Raw genomic sequence first — 23,793 nt, 5'->3', positions numbered from 1 at the left:
TTCATTAAACTTAAGGGTTAGGTGTGTGTGTGGAGTGGGGGAGATTTGAGGGGAGTTAGAAAGAGCAATGACTCAGGAGCAAGAATATCTAAGTTTAATTCCTGGATCTACTATTTACTAATTAAACTGTCAATGTTGCTTAAACTTTTATGGTTACAATTCTTTATAAAGCAAATATAACAATTAGCCACCTCACTGGGCTAAAGTGGCAAACATTAGGTATGGAAGAACCATTTGTGAAATGGTTGTTTCACAACCATTTGTGAAAGTTGTTGACTTATGATTCACTCTCAAGAGATGTTGATTTTGTCAACTGTCTCGCTCTCCTCTGTTCCTTCCTCCCTCCTTTCTTGCCTTTCTTCTTATGATTTTTTTTATTTCAATAAACTTCTAATTTCAGAATAGTTTTAAACTTACAGAAAAGTTGCAAAGATAATAGAGTCTCCATATGCCAGCCCCTCTAGACCCCTCCCCCCAACCTCCCACCATTCACTTCTTTTTGTGTCTGTTTTGGGTTGGGAACTGTAGGAGCAGGACTGGTCAGCTGGGATCTTCTTCAGGGCACTAACAATCTGCTGGGCAGTGAAGCAGGGGACAGATAAATCCACACCTGTAAGACAGGGCCATGAGTGCGGAGCAGAAAACAAGGAGAGTGAAAGCAGTTAGGAGGAAAGCATTCAGCTCCTAACCTTGAGTTGGGAGTCAGGAAGATCACCCAGACGAAAATGTCTTGAAAATGTCTTCAGAGAGGGATCCGGATGGATGAGGGATGAGCCAGGCAAAGGCGGGGGGCGGGGGGGGGGGGTAAGGAGAGTGTTCCTAACGGGATACAGCCAAAGGGCAGATGGGCAACACAGCGCAGGTGCAGAGCTTCGTGGAGTATGCCGGAGAAATACTGACCATTTCACCGGTTCCCAGCTTACCACCTAATTCAGAATCACGCTCATGAAGGATGTCATTATACAAACCTTCTTCCGTAAAACTGTTGCAAAACTGGCTAACCGGAATGATCAACTTTTCCAAAACAATAGTGACTTCGAGCTGTTAACCAAAGCACTAAAGAATACTTTTTTTTTTTTTTTACTATAAAGAAAATTGGCCAGGAAATAATGAGTAACAAAGGAGGGGAAGTAATTGTAAGTTTTTAATCATATAGCGGGAGCTGTGTGATTTGTCTTAGGAGTTAGCTTTGTACTCCTCCTGAGAATAAAATATAAAGGGTCCTCCCTCTTCGGAATCCCCACAGCACAACATCTGAACCTCTGCCTTGGAGAACTGCCACTTACAGACACTCGTCCGGGGTTCCTGTGAGCCTCTAACGTCGACACCACGGCACACGGAGCCGAGCCAAGGCTGGGTCTGCTCTGAGAATCCCAGCAGTCAGCCGAGGCTCCTGCTCCGAGCAAGACGTGTGCGCTCCGCACTTCAGTCCTCCCCAGCTGAAACTGCAGAAGAGTTTAGAGAGGACACGGGGCCCATTCTCAGGATCCTCACCTGAACCCCAGCATTCCAGTCGATCGCGGAAACGCTCCCAACGGGGAATGCCCGCTTGTGCAAAAAACGCTGGCTCTTTCCCCGCTCCCCGTGCAACACCCCGGCCCTCACCCCACCCCCCACTCCAGGCTCCGGGTTGCAGAATCAAAGGCGCCCTCCCCTACCCGGGCGTTCCCCAGCTAAGCTTCCTCCTCCAACCCCCACCCCCTGGCTCCGGGGACGTTTCTTTTGGTCTTTTCAAATGAGCCACCAACAGGTGTTCAGACACGCTGCTGGAGAAAGAGGAAAGCGTCCCGAGAGTAACAGTGCGTGAGCCCCCGGGGCGGACCCGGGAGGGGCGCACTCTTCCAGGCCGGCTGGAGCGCGGGGTGGGGCCAGTCGGGGCTCACTTCTCACCGGGTGCGTAACTCGCCCTGGTGCCGGTTGGAAAGACTCCTTCACTTCGGCGATTGCTCCACAGCCATGTCCGGGAACTGGGTTCTCTTGTCACTGGTGAGTCGTCTCTGCTCGGCCACTGGGCTGGCGGGGGACGCGCTCTGGGGGCGGCCGGGGGGGTGCGCGCGTGGGCGGCGGACTTGGCCGGCTAGCTCCGCATGACTGCTAGGATTTCTCTTGAGGGCGAGGTCTCAGGAAACCAGGCTACTCGTTTTTCTTGGGGCTGGATGCGAAGCTGCGAGCCCGCGAGGCAGGCGGAACATCCCTGGGAACGCGGTTTGCGGCGCCGAGGGGGCCGGCGCCGGGGAGGTTTGGGGGTCGCTGCAGGGAGAGCCCCGTCTGAGGCAGGAAGGGGTCTTTTGGACAAGTCCTTGCAAGTCTCGCTAAGGCTGTGCTATGAACATTTGCGCCCCGGCGCGGTGAGAACTTGCACTCTCGAAATTGATAATAACAAGTTTTTCCAACACTTCCCAACTTTAGGGAATAAATCAGCCTCGAGGCAGTGGTTACACCGGAGGCTTTGGACCGCACCGTTTCTTTCTTGAAAACGTTATCTTGGGGCTGAATGCGCCTTAAAGAGACTTGTTTACCTTTTTACCGCTACACAGAAAAAGAAACTGTTTTGTTTCCCTTCCGGGAATCCCTCTCCTTGAGAGTGTGAGTCACTATCTCAGGTTTGCCCTTTTTTTTTCCCCCTCTCTCTCTCTTCCGTTTTTGTTTTTTTTTTTTAATTTTTATTTTTAAATCTTTCATTGTTTGCCGGACGGGAGGCAACCCTGGCCCCGTTGCCCAGGCGGTGGTACCTGATGCCACCGCGCACGCGCTGAGCAGCCTGTCTTTGGCCTAGAAGCCTAAGCCGCATCCACCTCTTTTGGAGAGTCCCTACTTCAGGCTTCGTGATGGTGATCGAAGAGCCTGGCCTCAAGGGGTTCGTGTGGGTTCCGAACTCTCTGAAAACCAGTGGATTCTTATTTGCTGTGCCTCATCGATGCGCCAGGCAGTGTGATAGGAATGTTTATGAGTATGATCTCAGTCATTTCTCGCAGCAGCTGCGCAGTATCTCCATCTTACATATGGCAAAATGGGGTTCAGACAGCTTACGTAAGTCGAGTCCAAACAGTAAGAGGCAGGACTGAATTTAAATCCAATTTAGATCCCTTTCCAAAGCCTGGGGGGTGGGGATGGGGGTATCGACCACACCTATGTCCAGAGGACACCAAGAGTTGGGGAAAAAAAAAAAAATCGATGTCTGGAACCGTCTTATGGTTGGAAAAAAAATTCTTCCTGGTCCTTTTGGAAGTGATGTACGATATTTGGGCTCCTTTAGAAATTTTCTTTGAGAAAATTTGAGATTCAAAGTTGGGAAACCATTTATACAGCCTCAGATCACATTCTTCCTTACACATGAACCACTGCCTTATTGCAGTCTTGGTTGCTTTGACAATCTCTTAGGTCTTGGAACAACAATTCTAACAAGTATAGCAAAATTATCAAAGCCCAGAGCTACACTTTACTTTTATAGTAATACTATAGCGTCTCTACCAGGGGTGCCTGTTTAAAGCACCAGGGAAACTGCTTTTCTGAAAGAACGCACACGTATTCATACACACATATGTGCAAATAGACAGACTTATATTTATTTGTATATGCATATTATAATATCTATGATATATATTAATCATTTATTATTGTTATATGATATAGAGCCTCAGAAGTGAATGTTTATTGAATAAAATGTGTCAATACAGATGTGTAGAAAGAAAAAAATCTGATATAACTGTATCACCTAGATAGTCCTGTTTACACTTTGTAGTATATCCTCTATTTCCCTTTTCTTGGGTTTAGTTACACAGAATCCTGCCCTGCCCCCATCAGGCCCAGCATCACGCCTCTGTTCTTAAAGTTTCCACACCATTCTGTCACCTTGTGTGTCTCCAGAAAATGCTTGCTTTTATGACTTAGCACTTAGTGGGGCTTACTTACTAGTCGCAAATAAATTAAACCAATTAAACTGAGGCGTGAGTGCTAACTACATGGAACACAGAAGCAAATTTAGTTCAGCCATGTCAGTGGACTGTAAGTGGATGGGAGGGAGCGGCCAGGCTTTCTTTTTTCTTCTTTCTTTCTCTAGTCCTCTCATCTCTAGTGTGATCTGTCATCAGCAAATAGTCCATCCTTTACCTCTTTGCTTCTCTTTCCATCTTTCTTCCCTCTTGAAGTTAGCTTTCTCTCTCTTTAGTTTCTGGGCATCGTTCAGATACAGAAGAAAAGGCACAGTTACTTTAGAAATTTGTGTAAGAAATAGCTGTGAGCACTGCTGCTGCTTCTTTTAATAGCACATAGTTCTGATAGCTTTTGTTTTGTACTATTTAGGTCTATGGTTAGGCAATTACTAGATAGCCATTTTCCTGTCCTTTATTTCTTGGAGTTTTCAAAATTATGGGCAAGGGAAAGGAGAGGGCAGCTGAAAAAGAAGCCGGTGTATTTAAAGGAGAGCTTTGAGAAGAAAATAAAGGACAGTTGTTCAATTTGTAATTTAATAATTTTCCCATAAACCAGGCTAAGAAGCAAGAAATAGGTTGCGGTGTGTTTCTGTTTATTGTTGTTTTTAGCAGGTTTTCCTTATCTCATGGTGGACTTGAAAATTCTTTTGAATAAAATAATATTATGAAATGTAATTTAAAACATTAACAACCAGGATGTAAAAACACACATTGATAAAAGATGGCAAGATTTGGAGGCAAAAATGAAATTGATATTTGAAGATCCTCAGGACTTTCACTGCTAGCTTCAATTAGATGAATGAAAACTCTTCTATTGTCCAGCTCCATAATACAATTACCACCCTTAGTGGCAAAACTAGAGTTTAATTTAGCAAAGCAGTTTTTACTCTTGCAATGAGTTTATAGAAGGAGAAAAGTGAGATAGAGGCAAAGAGGACTCAGGATTTTGATGTTGTCTCTAAGTAAGTTTCTTTGGAACACTAAACAAGTAAGTTACTTCTAAATAGTTCCTAAGAGTGGACATGTCTGCATTTCAAAGGAACCTCTCTGAAGGCTACTAGCACTATACCACAACTGCTAAGGAGTAATCACTTTCTAAGAGATGATCAAAAACCTGAATAAGGAAATCCCCCACTTGAAAACCCCTAATGAGTTAAGTGCCTTTTGGTAAATTATCTTGGGTTCCAAAAGTCCCTTAAATGAGCACATGTTTTGTAATAGGTACTAAAGACTTATTGACTTATGATGAAAAGTAACAATATAAAGGTAATAACATGTATAGCTTGTTACCAAAAAATTATTTGCAGAATCACTGTAAGTACCTTAATGGACAGTAGTGAATTCTTTTTGCTATGTGCTTGGATCTGTTTACAAAAGTGGGAAAACAGCATTTAACTACTTAATAAGTCCTTTCATTTCCTGGAAGACCTTTGCTTTGAAATGAAATAGATAAAATGAATAAACAAAAATGAAATAAAGTAGTGTATCTTTTGTTTTGTATGTAATTGGATTCCTAACACCAATTGAGTATCTTCCATTCAGTCTTAATCAGGAACAAATAATTCAAATGTACTTGCCTACTTTTATTTTCTTTGATGTGAGAGTATGAGTAGTAAGACCCAAATTAGAAAGTTGATCATTGTAAGACTGTTAACTTCACCTTCCTCAGAAGGAAACGGGCTGGTTCTCCTCTTTGATCACAGTTCCCTTCTTGATTTGGAATGAGCTTTTGTGCAACTGAGCCATCCCCATCTATGGACCAGTTAGAATCAGCAGCCATTGCTCTACTGGACACCTGGCTAGAGACCCACTATGTGGGGGGTGATAGTAACTTTTGTATGAAATTATGCATTTTGATTAAGGCTAGTCTTATAAATTAGCAGTCTGACTACAAACTCGTTCGGCGGATGTACTCAGCCCAGCAAAGCAAGCAAACCTGCTAGATGTAGGTATTGTTAAGCTGTGAACTGGGATGAACTTGGGAAATTAGAATAAACTTTTTTTGGAGTCATTAATGTCAGGCTGTCCTATAGTTGAGTGATACTGCATTGTAGATTTAGTCTCCTCTGTGTTCTGGGACACCATAAAAATATAACCTGTGAGAATCGTCAATACTTTTGATTTCTGAGATCAGAGATCTTGGGGAAAAGAGAGAGGGATAGAAAGAGAGAGAAAATGTAATCAGAACATGTGGCATAAGGTTCCCACCCCTTGCTGAGGTTTGAGCTTTGGTTTTTAGCCATCTTCACAAAAGGATCTTTGTACCTCATAGACTGTTTTTTCATATGAATGTCTGTCTTAGGCGTGATTTCAAAAATTGGGCTTACATTGCCCCAGACTATGTTTTTATTTTTTAATATTTATTTATTTGGCTGCACTGGGTCTTAGCTGCAGCATGCAAGATCTTTAGTTGGAGCATGTGGGATCTAGTTCCCTGACCAAGGATCGAACCGAGGATCCAATCCAGGCCCCTTGCATTGGGAGCATGGAGTCTTAGCCACTGGACCACGAGGGAAGTCCCCACCCCAGACTGCATTATGTCTATGCTGCACTGTCTTGACACATACAGAATGTATATAGGCAGGTATGTATTTTTAATATTAGTTGCCCCATTTAAATGTTGGAGGATGTTGGTTTCTCTTGAAAAATGAAAGGTCTGGACCCACATGCCACCTGGTCCCCACCCTCCTGGATCAGGAGGCTGCCCCTTGGGTCCAGGTGTACCTCTCCACTTTGACAGCCCTGCCTACGCTTTGTTGTCTGTTCCGCCTGGATGCTTTATTCCTGTGACCCCTCTGGGCATTTGAGATTTCTTGGGCTCTAGTTTAGGATTCGGTAATCCTCCCATTTCCTCCACCAAAGATGACTTCTCTTCCTTTCAGGCTTATTTTTAGAAGGGTCATTATTTCTCCATGAAAAGTCAAATTCTGATTGGCAAGTGCAGAGCACAGAGGCAGTTGGTCTGTAATACTCTTCTCACATGTCAATGTACTCATTTGCTAACCTCAGATTTCGCTTCCTCCAGCCTTGAAGACCTTCCCAGGTCTTCAGCTGGGAGGAGCAGCAAAATAACCAGGGTTATTAGATACTAAATAACAAGGTTGAGCATAACCATGAGGAAGCCCCATTCTCAGAGATCCTGATTCTGTAGGTCTGTGTTGGTACTGAAGCATTTCTTATTTTTAATGTATCACTGTGTATGTGTGTGCTGAGTTTTGTCCAACTCTTTGTGACCCCATGGACTGTAACCCACCAGGCTCCTCTGTCCTTGGGATTTCCCAGGCAAGAATACTGAAGTGGGTTGCCATATCCTTCTACAGGGGATCTTCCTGACCCAGGGATCGAACCCGCATCTCTGTGTCTCCTGCATTTCAGGTGGATTCTTTACCCGCTGAGCCGTTGGAGAAACCATCACTACATGATTCTAATGTTTTTCAGGGTTTTGAGGACAGTTTTTCTAACTCTAGCACAAAACCCCAAATCTAATCCCAAATAGAATTCTCTAGGTTTCCTCATTCTATTTTATTTATGACTTGATTCAGTCAGGAGTCTAACTAATCACTTAATCTACTGACTTTACTATCTCTCTCCTGGTCTTCCCAGAAACCAGCCTTAAGAATGAAGACCTTACTGGAACAAGATTACCTTGTGTGTTTTTATTTACACACAAAAAATAAGAACGAATGAAATCTTCACTTATCTCTTTAATACTGAAAATTTTTTCTGTGTTTAGAAAATTTAGAATACTTGTTTTTATTTCAGTTTTCCAATAATGCACCTACTACAAAATACCATCACTATTAATATTATCTCACTTTCTATACAAATATATTAGAGATGCATTGAACAATCAGAAATGGTGGACTATTAATGGTTTTTTAGAAGTTCTTTTTCCTAAAGTGTTGATAAGTAACTAGAAGTCTGAAAAGGGAATGACCAGTACTCATCTGTTGTTATATTTATGTCCTGGACAGTAGGGGACAGCGAGATTTCAACTTCATAGTGGAGGTCTATAAGACTGGGAAGTTCAGGTTCTTACTGGCCCCTGAGGATTCCAGTTCTGAAGACCATTTTCAGTCTCTAATCTGTTCAGCACAGTGATGGTTGAAGATGGGAAATCCTAATACTCAGCTGCAAGGGATTCCTAAATGTGTGTGCACCACGTACCTCCCTCAAATCCAGACTCAGGGAATCAAGAGGTGGTGGTGTGGGCCGATAGGCACTCATTTCCTGTGGCTGCCGTAACAAAGCACCGCAGACTTGGTGGCTTAAACAACAGAAATGTATTTTCTCTCAGTTCTGGAGGCTAGACGTCTGAGATCAAGATGTCGACAAGTTTGGCTCCTTCTGAAGACCCCGAGGTGACGATCTGTTCCATGCTTCTCTCCTTGGCTTGTGAATGGCATTCTCCCTGTGTCCTCACATCCTCTTCCCCTTGTCTCTGTGCCCAAATTTCCTCCTCTGAGAGGGACACCAGTCATATTGGGTTAGGGTGCACCCAATGACCTCATTTTAATTTCCTCTTTAAAGACCCTATCTCTAAATATGGTGACATTCTGGGTCACTTGGGATTAAGACTTAAACAGAAGAATTTGGAGGTGAGGGAGAGACAACTCAGCCCATGAGTCTGACTCTCTTGATCCAGCTGTATGACATGGACCAGTCACCCGACCGCCAGTTTGGGGCAGAGCTTCTTCTAACAGATGAAGGGCTTGGGTTGGTCATCTCTAAAACTCTTCCCCATGATTACTGGAGAGCTTGTAGTCAGTCTGAAGTATGTGCTCAGTATGAAAACTTCTCACTGACCATTCTAAGCATCTGTCTTCTTACTCTTGTCATTTGAAGGACTGTCATTTTTCACCTTCTGACACCTTTTTTTTTTCTCCTCTGCTTTTAAAAATTCTTTTCCTGTTGTTTTGAACTTCACTGAGAACAGAAAAAAAGATGATTTTTTTTTTAAACTTCCTTTTCAAACCCTGGCTCATCTCTTAGGGCTAATTGCCACACTGATTCTTTGAAGTAACCCTAATGGGATTCTCAGTTTTTTCCAGTAGTTTGTATAATTCAGTCACTGTGAGGCTACTCTATTTTTAATTGCCATGTTAGATCTTGAGTGTTTACAATTCCTGGGAAAGCATGGTGAGCTTGTCAAAGGGGAGTGATATGCCTCAAGGGTGGTCATCGATTTCTGGATCTGGCCCTTCCTTTGTTTCTTCTATGTAGTAACCAAGTTGGCTATGAAAAGTGATCTATCATATGAGGCAATTAATTAATATAAAGTCAACCGTCATCTGATACAAGGGACAAACTCTCATGTCAACCTGTTTTTGAGAGTTTCAAAGGGAGCAAACGCAAAGATCAATGGTAGGCTAGGAGGATTCCTGGTTCCTAGCTATTCATTGCAAATCCCTGCCCCCACAAGGGACTCACAGTGCCTTTGATGGCAGTGCTCAGAAACTCAGCTCCCAGATGGGAGGAAGGGAAACCCAAACTCCCCTTCTTTTCAAGACAGAGATCAGGGCTAGGAAGTTTCCCCCTCCCTGCCAGCCAGAACCCCAGCCTGGATAGCCCTGTCACAGTTTTCCCAGACTAGAGGGCTTGGGATGGACTTCTGGTTTTCAGAAGGTTCCTGCTAACTTCCTCCACCCTCAACATGCATTTGCTTTGAAGGTTCATTGTAAAACTAACACTCAGGCATCTTGCCCACAATTGTCTGAAAACAAACTGCATTGTTTGCATGCCTAAATGGAGAAAGCAATTAGGAAACTGATTTATAAACCAGAACTAGAGTCCAGATTTGCACCAGAGGTGCTGAATCTTCTCTTAGCCCGTCCTAATGGGGGTTATCCAATGAGTCATTTCACATACTCTGTTCAGCTTCCTCAGCTATAAAATAAGAAAGTAATAATTCCTCATGTGTAGGTTTATTGTGGCGATCATGAGGTGATATATATGAATGAACTTTGTAAAACCCCAGGCAAATGTCAAGGGAGAATAGGTAAATGACTCTAGGGTTTGGTTTCCTGACAACACTTTCATGAATGATTCAGAAGGACTCTATCCATTCCTCCTAATGACATTTTGGTCATAACATTCTCCTCACTTGGGATGCTAGATATGAATTGCCACTTCATTGTCAGAACTCTCAATATTCTGAATTTAATAGACTAATATTTTTATGTGCCATTTCTCAAAATGAATTTCACCAGGTTTTAGGCTTTATGCTGTTAATGCATCTACTAGGCATGCTAAATAACAAATCTTACCTTTCTTCATCATTTCATAAGAAATTTTGTGATTTGCAGAAAATATTAAAATCTTGTAGATAATGAAAGACTCAAGGAGATCCATTTTTTTAAATCTATGTAGAAGTTGAGCAGATGGCTACATGGTCCCTTTCTGCTCTGATGTTTCAGGATTCTACAGGATTGCATTATCTGTGGTTATGATTGGCTCTATCATCTCACGACACTATGTCTTTATTAGTCAACATGTTAATTACCTGTGTGGTTCAGGAGACATTGATCTTTATCTCTGTTAATAGCTAACTGCTAATAATATTTTTGCTGAGGACCTCAGGTATGTCCCCATTTGGGTTAAGCCAAGTTTCTCTGGGTGTGACTTGCCTGGAAAGCCCTTTCAGCTAATCATCTACTTGCAACAAGTCAGTTTTCTTATTCAGTGGCCTTCACAGACAAGTCTTCCTAAACGAGCACTGCCTCACACCTCAAATTCTGCATGCCCCCAAGCTTGCCTGATTCCTTTAAATAGTCTTACCCCTCCTGGTTATGTCGCCTGTTTCTTTGTTTCTTCATCATTTCCCTCCATGTGATGCCTAATATTATTTGTCTACATGACTGGACCATGGCACCCAGATATTTGTTCCAACAGTACTCTGGATAATTCTGTGATGGCTTTGTTTGTTTGCTTTGTATGAGTTGAACATTTAAAGTGCTAAACTTTGAGTAAATTAGATACCTTCTGCAATGTGTGTGAGTCTCATTCAATCAGTTGAAGGCCTTAGTAGGACGAAGACTGAGACCCCTTAAGGTAGAAAGAATTCTGCCAGACTGCCTTTGAACTTCAGCTGCTACTCCCCTCTGACTCTCCAACATACTGACCTACCCCATCAGCAGAATCTGGACTTGCCAAGCCTTTACAGTTGTATGAGCCAATTCCTGAAAATCAATCAGTCTCTGTCTCTTCATACACACACACACACACACACACACACTCACTACTGGGTCTGTTTCTCTTGAGAAGCCTGACCAATACACTTCACGTACATATAAATGCTATAAGAGCTCAGAGAAGGCAATGGACTCCACTCCAGTACTCCTGCTGGAAGATCCCATGGACGGAGGAGCCTGTTGGGCTGCAGTCCATGGGGTCGCTGGGAGTCCGGACACGACTGAGCGATTTCACTTTCACGCATTGGAGAAGGAAATGGCAACTCACTCCAGGGTTCTTGCCTGGAGAATCCCAGGGATGGGGGAGCCTGGTGGGCTGCCATCTATGGGGTCACACAGAGTCAGACACGACTGAAGCGACTTAGCAGCAGCAGCAGCTATAAGAGCTGAGTCTTTATCTGTATACTGCTCTGTTCCCGGAGTCTGTCTGGCACAGAGCAGGCACTCAACTGGAGAAGGAAATGGCAGCCCTCTCCAGTATTTTTGCCTGGAAAATCCCATATAAGGACAGAGGATCCTGGTAGGCCATAGTCCATGGGGTCACAAACAATCGGACATGGCTGAGTGACTAAACAGCAACAAAGGTACTCAGCAAAGTATTTGCTCATTTAAATAATTGATTAATGTATCAGCTAATATTATTCCCAGCAGAATCTAAAACTAGGTCCTTTTGACTTTTTAACCTTTGTTATGATGTTTAATTTTATTTCTTTTCTCCCCATGTGGTTATCATTTTCCTTAGTTTATCTGCTTTTCAAATCTTTAACTAATTTTCTGGCCTTTTCAGCTTTTTTGAAAAACAATTTTTGAGCATTCTGATCATTTAGTTCTTTGTGGGTTTCCTGCCTCGTCACAATTAAAAACACCCCAGTTTCTGCTAGGAAAGTTTGGGTTAAATCTTTGCATACTGCAAACTTGAGCTAATTTAAAAACTTAAAAAAATGCAAGCTGTGTGGAAACTGCTTACATCGTATCATGTAATAGTTGAATATGCTCTTTAGACCCATCTTTCTTTTTTTAATCCTTGACATAATTGTTTGATACTGAAGTAAGTAGGAAATGTTTCCAGAAATTGAACTCTCTGAAGCTGGTGTGATCAAATATGAGGTGAGTTTGGTGGTGCCGGTGTCTGCTTCAGGGCCAATGTGACTGTCTTTCACCGCTCTACTCCAAGATTCACATTTCTCAAATTCTGAATGTATTTTGGACAGAGACTTTTGATTTCCAGTCAAAAACTTCAAAACTGAAGCAAAATGTATTAGCAAGGACATTTCTTTCAGACAGTTCTAGAAAGTTGAGTATATGCACAGTGTTTTTAGAAATAACACTAATATAACAATTCATAAATGCAAAATGTGCTGCTCCTCTGAGCACTTGATCATTTAAACCAGGAATTGTGGACCTGCTCATAATATTGTCACATGATTATTGAATGAAATTAGCATACCAAGGAAGATGGGCCCTATAGCTGTAGGGTACACACACACACACTACTGTGCATCAACTTTGAACACCTTTGAGCTGTCAGTTTTGACTAGTCCAGTTTTGACTCAAATTTCTTTGAGTTTAAATCTGTGGCATTTTCTTCAGTTTCTGGTGAGAAACCAGAATTGAAAGAGGAGAGCAAGTGGTATCTCACTGTTAACTCCCTCTTTCCAGGCCTTGAGGTGGCTGATAACAGAAAGAAATTGTTCCTACTCAATTTGGTTGCTTAGATTCAGTTTTCCATTATCTGTTTTAAGGGGTTTACTGATTTCTTCTAGCTACAGAGATTTGTACATTTGTGCAAGAATTGTCATGTGCGGGCATTGTCTGGAGTGTTATATGGTTAGTATATTTCATTCCTGACTGTCACATAGAGCAAAGTTTGTGATAGAATGAGGATCCTAAAACATGAGTGATTTTCATTTGAAAGCCCTTCCCATCTTAACAGTGAATGCTTTGGTGTGATTTCAATCACATTATTTCCTAAAGTGTCCAATTCAGTTACTGTTCATTAGCTATTGATTCTATGATTTAGAAGAGGGACTAATATTAACAGGGTGATCTTCTGTAGAGAAGGTAAGAATTGGGGAACTGTCATCTTGAAAAGAGACATTAATACTGATAAATATCTTTAGTTCAGAGATGCTTTAGAAAAAGACCATAGGTTCAAATGTGTTTTAAAAAGTAAAAGTCAGGCAAGTAGAATGTTAAAAAAAAATTCCCAAATGATTAATATATTACAAATAACATGTCCCTGTGCAAGTCTGCTTTTGGAAACTTAACGTTCATTTTCTATTATAATCAGTGTTACACAGCTCTCTATTCACAGAACCTGGCACAGAGTATGTGCTAAAGAAATGTCTGTTGGGTTGAAAAGGCAGTGGTTTGATAGTGAAGCCAGCACACTGAGGCATAATTCCTCTGATCTGTTTACCAGCTCCAGTTATTCTCTAAATAGAATCGTTGACATAGAAAAAGTAAGCTACATTTTACGGTGAGTTGGGTGTAGCAAGAAAAACACTGTAATATGAGTAAGGTGACTTAGACAAGTCCTGGCTCTCTGCTTTTTGCTCATGAGTGACCCTGGATAAGTCAGGTATTTTCTTGATATTCTGGTGTGATTTTTCCTCCTGGAGTCTGGATGTTAGTAATGGATCTTTGTTTTTTTATTTATTTTTAAAATATTTTTCTTCCTTTCTTTGACTGACTGTGAATCTTTGTTGCTGCACACAGACTGTCTCTCTCGTTATAGCATGTGGGCTCCAGAGCTTGTGGGCTGCAGTAGTTGTGGCATGTGGGCTTCGTTGCTCCATGGCATGTGGATCTTAGTTTCTCCAACCAGGGATCGAATTCATGTCCTCTGCATTGCAAGGTGGGTTCTTAAGCACTGGACTACCAGGGAAGTCCCTGGAAATGCATTTTTAAATCAGCCATCCCAGAAGGAAAAGATGGCAACCACAACTCCTTCATCCTTCCTTCCTTGGAGGTCCCATGGTATCTTGTGACTTAGAGGGGAATGCAGGCTTTGGTGACAAAGGTGGAAGGGCTAAAAGGGAAGATTTGGGGACTCCTGTGACAGTGACTTATACACAAAGAATGTTTAGTTCCCTTAACCCAGGAGATGCCATGAAGTAGAAAAAAATAATGTATGCCATGAAAACTGTGAAAAATGACCTTGAGGGACAAAACCCTCAGAACTAGTAGTTTAAAAAATTTTGATGCTTGGCAATGAATTTACATATTCCACATAGAATGAAAGATTATTTAAATTTGTGTTTAGAGAGACACACAATAAATGTTTAGAAAACCTGAGAAAGGAATCAAATAGACATTAACCCCCAATGTTTCTATACATTTTAGGAGCTCATTTTTCTGAGGAACTCAAGCCTACAACTGACTCTAAGATAAATCTGACACAGTGTCCCTTATGGGTTTTGTCTCCCAAACAGAGGAACCAGTATTAAAAGAAGTTCATTTTTCCTGAGTAAAAGTGAAAAAAATCCTGTGGGATTTATTGTGAAAGCCACCAGGCTCTTCTGTCCATGATTGTCCAGGCAAGAATACTGGAGTGGGTTGCCATTTCCTTCGCCAGCAGATCTTCCCCACCCAGGGATTGAACTTGAGTCTTCTGCACTGTTGGCAGATTATTCACTGTCTGAGCCATCTATTAGTGCTGGTTAACCAGGAAGGATTTCATCAGCAGTGAAGATTCTGTCACTATGTATAAAAAAGGAAGAAATAGAACATGCTGTAAGCTAAGTACCAGGTTTGGGAGAAATTACCACTTTTTATCCTCACAGCCCTTCAAACAGAAAGTACTATTGTCCCTTACAGATCAGGACATTGAGGATCACTGAGGTTATCTAACTTGCCCAAAGTCAATGTCGACAGCAGAGCTACGATTCAAACCACAACTGTATTTAAATTTCATGTTTTTCCCAGTCTGCTATGTTGTCCCTTGCTGGAACTTTATGATAATGCAACAATAAAAATCATAATAATATTGTTTACCAGACACCTATTTGTGGTGTGTCTGGAATTGTGCTAAGAGCTTTAAATGCATTATTTTATTTATCACACCAAACCTGTGAAGAAGAGATTATTTCCACCTTACAGATAACAGAACAGAGACTTGGAAAAATTAAGTGACTTTTCCCTCAATCATGTGGCTGGTAAGTGGGAGCCATGACTTTTGAGGCAGGAGCTACCATCGGTGATGCTGTTTTTCTGGGGTGGTTTGGAGAACCTGAGGTTTGGACTGTTAGGCGGTTGACCTGCTCCTTGTTTGGAGATGGGTCAGTGGAAGGATGGAGCCTATGTCGATCTGTGTGCAGCAAATAAACACAGCCGTTTGGGGTGAGTTAACATCTTTTTGCCAAGTTGCTTAGTTCAAAAGTCAGTAGAATTCTCTTCATGCTTTTTTTCTACAGATATTTATCTCTGTTGCTGGACCATTGTCTAAAGGTGAAAAGGCCCAAGTGGCTGGTATCGACTCTGAGGTGCTGAAATTGACTAAGAATATTACTGAAGTGAGTTCCTGCCCAGAAGGCCTACATCGTGAGCACCAGTTTTGTTGTCTGCCTTGTCCGCCTGGTATGTTATACACACGCAAACAAAAAAATCCAGTAATCAGAGTGAAAATCAGGGTGAGGAGTAGCATGTAGTAATACTGAAGAGTGTTTTTACAGCATTTAGTTCTCCTGCATTATGGCATGACTGAGAAGAAAAAACACTATGACATTATTTTCCCAAGACTAGCTTAACTTTTACATTTATTTACTTTTTAATTGAAGGATAATTGCTTTACAGAATTTTGTTGTTTTCTGCCAAACATCAACATGAATCAGCCATAGGTGTACATATGTCCCCTCCCTCTTGAATCTCCTCCCCATCCCACCCTTCTAGCTTGTCACAGGGCCCCTGTTTGAGTTTCTTGAGATACACAGCAAATTCCTGTTGGCTATCTATTTTATACGGTAATGTAAGTTTCCATGTTACTCTCCCCATATATCTCACCTTCTCCCCCCTCTCCTCACGTCCATAAATCTATTCTCTATGTCTGTTTCTCCATTGCTGTCTTGCTAATAAATTCATCAGTACCATCTTTCTAGATTCCATATATATGCATTAGTATATGATATTTATCTTTCTCTTTTTGACTTACTTCACTCTGTATAATAGGCTCTAGGTTCATCCACCTCATTAGAACTGACTCAAATGTGTTCCTTTTTATGACTGAGTAATATTTCATTGTGTATATGTACCACAACTTCTTCATTCATTCATCTGTTGATGGGCATCTAGGTTGCTTCCATGTTCTAGCTATCGTAAATAGTGCTGCAATGAACATTGGGGTACATGTGTCTTTTTCAATTTTGGTTTCCTCAGGGTATATGCCTAGGAGTGGGACTGCTGGGTCATATGGTGGTTTTATTCCTCCAAGACTAGCTTATTTTATCTTTGTCACACTAGTTTGATGTGAGCATGAGTAAATATAATTTGTAAATGACATGTACCTCAGAAGTGAGAGGATTTATTTGTTTAGCTCCATTTTTCAATACCCAAAAAAGACTAATTTGTGGATATTAAAACTGACCACATCAGAACTGGTTAGAATGTATCATAATAATTGTGGAGCTCTAAAAGCAAGAAACTTCTACACTTAAGAGATATGTCTCAACACTTCCCTTCAATCAGAAAGTCTCTAAGAAAAATGTTTGTCCTAGCACTGAAGCCTGCAAAATGCATTTGCATTTTGCAACCGAATAACTAGATGAGCTAGAAAAGCAATGGATAAAAACCAACCATTTTTTAAAATCAGTATTTTTGAAATGAAAACCCAATTTCAGATCGGAAATCCTCTGAACACTAGCAAATTAAAAGCTAAGCGAAATGCAATTGTGCAGACTTTTATTTTCAACACGGAGTAGAGTTGACTACTATGTTATACAGACAAGCATTTCCCAGCTGCATCATGAAGGAAGACAGGAAGATAAAGGAAAACAGCACATGGGCATATGCAATAGATTAATAGAACCATAAAGGATGGTAATAGGTTTCATGTTTGGCTTTCCAGGCCTCCAGTACTTAAGCTGCTAAACAGATGTGGGCCCTGTTTATGAAGATTCTAACCGTCTTACTTGGCCTTCTCTCCAGGTTTTAACAACCCTTATGGAAAATCTGTCATAATCCAACCCATTTATATTTAGTCTTCTCCAAATGAGAATAAAGAATGGCTTCCTGGCTTTTTGTAATCTGCTGGTAAAGAATCTGCCTGCAATGCGGGATACCTGGGTTTGATCCCTGGTTTGGAAAGATCCCCTGGAAAGAAGGAAATGGCAACCCACTCCAGTACTCTTGCCTGGAAAATCCCATGGACAGAGGAGCCTGATAGGCTCCAGTCCATGGGGTTGCAAAGAGTTGGACACGACTGAGCGACTTCACGCTCACTCACAAACACCATCTACTTGTCTTATGAAGTGAGATCTTTACTCATATTTTTAAACCCTAAAATGCAAATTAAAATGAACGTAATATGCTTTGCATATCAAGCTGTTAAGGACTTTTGTTTCCTTGCTTTTTTTGTTTTGCTTTGTTTTATTTTCATTTTCAAAGTGATCTCAGTCCTAGTGAGATCCTAGTGAGTCCTAGTGAGGATCCTAAAGTCCTAGTGAGATTTCTTTTTAAGAAAGAAATTCTGATATGTGGGTCAAAAATTTGAAAATCTACTGATACTATAATAGATTTGTAGAAAAATGTCTTATGAAAATAGTTAAAAAATAAAAGAAATATATACATAACATTTCACTGTGATACCCAATGATGTGAGATTAAGTAAATTTCAAAGTATTCAAAGATGGGAAGACTCTGTATCAATCAAAATCATGTCTTCTGATATAATTCTGATATAAACCTCAATGTATATAAATTTCCTTAAGAGATTTCTAACTGATCTGCTGGCTGGATTAATTGATTCTCTCTGCTCCATCTCTAAAACATCCTGGATGGTGTTCAATATGTACTAAAAATCTTCCCACTTCTATTCCTTTTTGAAAAAAAATTTAAGCTTATCAATATCCAAATTGTTTCCAAAAATTTTTGCAATAGTAATATATAATTTAACATTACATAAATCAGTAAACAAATACACAGAAAAAACATTTAATTTTTGTGAAAATTATTTTTAATGCTTTGGAGAACTTCAGTAAAATTGAGTTACTAAAAAAATTATTAATGAATTAGGTGGAGGCAAAATACATGGGAAAAATAACGAAACTATGAAAGCCTTTCATACAGATTATTGAAGTCTTTAACTTTTCTTTCCATCAAAAAGAAAGGAAGAAGGAGAAAGAAAAAAGAAATTATAAGTGATACATTTTGGATGTGACTTAAGTGAGAAAGAAGCTGGAATTCTAATAACTTGTTTCTATATCACAAGAGTGGCAAATAATTATACAGGTATACTTTATAAACTGAATTATTTGTAGTAATTTTTCTGTGATCCCCTATGTGAACTGACATTTTTTTAATAAAAAAAGTCCTTATCACATCACCATATCCAATAAGAAGGATTCTATGGTACACTGCATACATTGCATATATGTGTTTATATATATATATATATACACACACACACATATACACATAGGTATGTATTTACTCACATGTATATATGTGTGTATTTATATGTGTAGGAATGCACCAAAATAATATCTCAGAGTGGTTGATATATAGGTGCTTTTTACACTTTCCTAAAATTTATACAGTGAGCATATGTAGTAGTATACTCAGAAACAAATATATTTTAAAATATTATTTTCAAGAAAACAACTTCTTTTTTAATATTTTGATAAATTTAGGTTTTATACATTGGAAGAAAGAAAAAACTTGTGATATTATATCCCTGTCATGCCTTAAGCATTCTGCAAGGTAATTCATTAAAGAGGTCAGTCCATTTAGAAAGCAGTATAATTCTACTAGCAAGCAATTAAAGTTGTATTTTGACTTGGTTTTCTTAAACATACTGCTGCAATGATATAGAACCCTGATACCCTGTATTTAAATTTGGTTCTGAGTTTCCACAATTTGTTTATTTTTTTCTATTGACGTATCATTGCCTTTGTTTACTAAAGTATTGTATATGTTTAAATTTCATGACTTGTTTATGTATTGAGTAGTATTTTGTTTTATCAAAAGGAATGCTGTGAAAAGAAATTATTAAGAAAGTCATGTTCCTAGGAAAGATGGTATACATAATTTTTGCTGTTCATGCGAATAGGGCAAATTAAACTTTAAAGTGCATACCAGCTATCTTCAGGAAACATCCTGGAAGATATTACTGGACACTTTACTAACATCCCATTGGCCAGAATTTAGTTACATGGCTATGCAAAGGAGGCTGGGAGATGTAGTCTTGACTCAGGACAGCCATGTCTCCTAGTAAATACTCTTTTCTTATGAGAGAAGGAAAAATGGATATTAGGTAAATCAGGGATCTCTGCAACATTGATTGGTCTTTTACAAAGTTCTAAATTAAGAAAAATGTAAAGACATTGTAATGTGTTGAACTGTGTAGTAATCACCATTTGCAGTTAGGTTTTTGGCACCTATAGTGGGCATACCAAGTAAATTGTTCCCCAGTAAAGCGATCCCAGGAAGGCAAACAAGGAAGCTTTGACTTCAGAGAGAGAGTTATGGAACAGTGTTAAGAAGGAAAAGGAAAGCAAGTGAAGAATCATGCTCTGGTACACACGTTTTCCAGTGCAGCAGATAAGCCACTGGGACTGTGAAATGAAGGCAGAGAAATAGGACAGATCCCCTGACCTGTTTTATCAGAGCCCCTGAAAAGTTTTGTCGTATTAATAGTTTGTAATATGATAGCTGACATCTTTACCAAGCAGATATTAAATTGTGTTTCAGTTTAAGTTCGGGCATCAGACACTGCTTTCAAATCCTCCGTCTGACGCTTACAGGATGATCAGCGTATTTGGGTTTGCCCAAGACTTCCCCAATTTTAGCTCTAAAAGTCTCACATCCTAAGCAAACAGGGATGATTGGTCCTCCTAGCTATTTACAAGCTTCCTGTCCTTGGGCAAGATACTTGATTTCTTTGAGTCTGGTTCTTTAACTGTAAAATGGAAGTAATAATAGTTCTGACCTTTTGTGGATTATTGTGAACAATAAATGGAATGTGTTAATAGTGTGTAGCAGAGTGCTTGGCTCAATAAGTGTTAATATTATTATTTATTGTTACCATTGTAAGAATTATAACAGGTTCATGTACATTTGAATGGGTTCATTTGAATGGATCTGATGAGTTCATGTACATTTTACCTGCATTCTTCTGAATAGAACTACATGCTATATTGGAATAAGTGAAACTGAGAGTTTGTGATGGTCCTATAACATATTGCTCATGAATGACAATGAGCTACTGTAACTGAGGAATTTTCTTTTAAAATTTAACATAAATCTCAAATGTTCCTTCTCTCACTTTCTCTGTATACTAATCCACTAATCTTTTGTTGTTGCTGCCATGGAATCTGAAATGAGAATATTTTCTGAACAATTATGTAGAGTAATTGTCTGAAATGTTAGAATAAATTAGAGTAGCACTGTCATATATACATCCTGGTTCTGGGCCCTAGCTTGAAAGAGCTGAAATCACCTAATGGAATTTTAAGTCGACAGACAAGCCAGCAACTGAGACAATCCCACCTGTACTTCAAATGGCTCCCCTGTTCTCATCTAGAGCCTGTCTACTCCAAGTATGCTTTATAAGCCAGCAAAATCCACATTACCCAGGAGTTTGTTAGAAATGCAGAATGTCAGGCTCTGCCCCAGACCTACTCAATCAGACCAATGCCAAAACCCTCACTTAGAGATTCTGATTTAATTGCTCTGAGATGGGACCTGAGTGAGAGAGTGAGTGAAAATCGCTCAGTGGTGTCCAACTCTTTGCAACCCCAGGGACTGTAGCCCACCAGGCTCTTCTGTCCATGGGATTCTCCAGGCAATAATACTGGAGTGGGTTGCCGTTTTCTCCACCAGGGGATCTTCCTGAGCCTGGGATTGAACCTGTGTCTCTTGCATCTCCTGCACTGGGAGGCGGATCCTTATGTATACATAAAGCTGATTTGCTTTGTTATATAGAAGAAACTAACACAACATTGTAAAGCAATTATACTCCAATAATAAATTTTTTTAAAAAACTAAGAAAAAGACAAATAATGCTATGAAGTTATAAAGAAAGTCATATACCTGAGAAAAACAGAATAAATTATTTTTGCCGTTCATACGAGGGGGGCAGATTAGATTTTGCCTATTCTTTTTATTTAGTGATAACAAGTTTAGTCACTACTTAGGCTTTTCTCTTAAACTTCCCTTTATATTTTCTCTTTCATCTTTCTCTGTTCCCTTGCTATTCCCCTTTAATTTTCTCTTCTTTCACTGTTCCTTTGCTATAACCTAACTTCCCCCACAGCAATTATCACCACTTGCCATCTGTATTTATTTGTGCATGGCCTGCTTCTACCTTGAAAATGTGAAGTCTTTGGAGACCAAGGACTTGTCTTCCAAGGGTATCTCCAGCTCCTAGAAAGTGCCTGGCACACAATAGGTACTAATAAACACTTCTTAAGGAAATGAATTTTCCAGAAGACAGTGTTGTATGAAAAAGAAAGTGAAAGTCGCTCAGTTGTGTCCAACTCTGTGACCCCTTGAACTATACAGTCCCTGGAATTCTCCAGGCCAGAATACTGGAGTGGGTAGCCTTTCCCTGCTCCAGGGGATCTTCCCAACCCAGGAATCAAACCAGGGTCTCCCGCATTGTAGGCAAACCAGAGTCTCCCACATTGCAGGCAGATTCTTTACCAACTGAGCTATCAGGGAAGGCCATTGTTGTATAATACTTACTAATAGCAATCCAATGATTCATTTTATTTTTAAAGTAAAGGAAAGCAAACATGAATATGATTTAAAATGTTGTGTATTAAGATAGCAAACCTGGTAATAAACTTCATTCCTACACATCATAACAAACTATGTCACTTAGTGGCAAAGGAATAGAAAGAAAGAGGAGTGAAAAGGAAACTGTGAGCACTTACTGGGCAGGTTCCTTGCAGTTCTTTTAGCTGTGCAAGTGAAGTGTGATTATCTCCATCACATGCATGAAGAAATTCGGTTCAGAGAGATTAAGCAGCTTGTTAGAGATATTATTGCTGTTAAAAATTTAACCAGTCTTTAGAACTCCAAATGTTCTTTTCCTGAAACAATACTATTCTTGCCAGGATTTGTGGACTTTGGAAAGTCAAATGAGAAGTCAGAGCAAGGAGAATTGGGTCATCTCAGTGGCCAGTGGCAGTCATCTCTTAATAAGAATATATACTTAGCAACCTTCTTCCCTCCTCCCCACAAAGCTGGTAAAGGCATCTCTTCCAGTGCTTTTGGTCATTCTGACCTCTTTTTCATATGTTCCTATTGCTAATCATCCTATAGATGTAGGCATAGGAACTTCCCTGGTGGGCCAGTGGTTAGAAATCTGCCAATGCAAGGGACGTGAGTTAGATCCCTGGTCCAGGAAGATTCCACATGCTGTTGAGCAGCTAAGCCCATGTGCCACAACTACTGAAGCCTGAGTGCCCTAGAACCTGTGCTTTACTGCAAGAGAAGCCACCGCAGTGAGAGGCCTGCACACCACAACTCGAGAGTAGCACCTCCTCGCTGCAACTAGAGAAAGCCCGCGTGCAGCAGTGAAGATCCGGCACAGCCAAAAATCAATCAGTCAATCAATAAAAATTTTTTAAAAATGAAGTAGGCATAGCTCTCAGTAACTCTTTTAGCTTTTGTCTTGGGAGAAATTCAGTCTCTTGATATGATTTTTCAACAACCTTCTCCACTAATATATTTATATTTCATTAGCTTAGACCTTCCACTCCTGTTTCAGCAGTGTTTTATTATCATCCCTGCAGACTTCCCTTGCTGTTGCATGACCACCTAAACACTTGCTCCATTTTTTCCCACGGGCAGGCAAACGGAAAACCAGTGATTGCAAACACGACGGAGGTATACCAGAATGTGTGTTCTGCTCAGAGGGGAACGAGTACACAGACACGAGCCATCATTCTGACAAATGCATAAGATGTAGTGCCTGTGATGAAGAACACGGTAAGTGTCTTAAAAAAACATTCAAAAGGGACAAATCATGGTACTGCAAGTAGCACCATGTATAATACAGTCAGAAACTGGGACCTAAGCTGGTGCTATGTCAGCATACAGGAGGGAGAGGGTGGGGCTGATGGGGATGAAGCAGGATCAGGTACTGAGTGAATGACTGGTCTAGACATTTATGGGTCAAGTCTAGGCAGTTCTTCCAGATGTAAGAGAATGACTAAATGTAAGCATGGTGAACAGGACCCGTCAGCTCTAATCAGAATTGCAGAGACTTTTTTCCCTGCCTTGATTTATGCTTGTAAAATGGCTTTTGTTCTTAGCCAGAAAGAGCTCAGAAGCCTGCAGATACAAGGACAGGGAAACCCAAGAGGTGGGTGGACTGCTCCCCCTTTCTCTGAGGATCTGGCTTGTCCTGATAATTACTGTCGAGGACCTGAATTTTCATGGATATTCCAGTCTATCTTGAGGGTTCAGATTAAAATAAAGCAGAAGTACTCCCCGTTTTGTTAGACATC

The 23,793-nt window shown here is 40.4% G+C and overlaps 1 protein-coding gene and 1 long non-coding RNA gene across 4 annotated transcripts in view; one reads left to right on the top strand and one right to left on the bottom strand.

Moving 5' to 3' along the window:
- Positions 1-1,131: 1,131 nt before the first annotated feature.
- Positions 1,132-2,264, bottom strand: LOC122446182. Its single transcript, XR_006270804.1, has 2 exons — positions 1,891-2,264; positions 1,132-1,445 (listed from the first exon to the last, which is right to left on the bottom strand). It is a non-coding gene; the product is annotated as an uncharacterized LOC122446182 (long non-coding RNA).
- FAS (Fas cell surface death receptor) overlaps positions 1,714-23,793 on the top strand; it is a 44,591-nt gene continuing 22,511 nt past the window's right edge. For all 3 annotated transcript variants that reach the window (XM_043476082.1, XM_043476081.1, XM_043476080.1), the window contains exons 1-3: positions 1,714-1,986; positions 15,538-15,700; positions 23,135-23,272. In XM_043476082.1, the coding sequence (XP_043332017.1) occupies positions 1,957-1,986; positions 15,538-15,700; positions 23,135-23,272 (331 nt within the window). In that variant the 5' untranslated portion in view covers positions 1,714-1,956. The remainder of the gene's footprint in view (positions 1,987-15,537; positions 15,701-23,134; positions 23,273-23,793) is intronic.

Source organism: Cervus canadensis, chromosome 8 (assembly GCF_019320065.1).
Source record: "Cervus canadensis isolate Bull #8, Minnesota chromosome 8, ASM1932006v1, whole genome shotgun sequence".
Taxonomy (NCBI): Eukaryota; Metazoa; Chordata; class Mammalia; order Artiodactyla; family Cervidae; genus Cervus; species Cervus canadensis.
Note: the sequence above shows the minus strand (reverse complement) of the source record. Positions and strands in the feature narration are given on the sequence as shown.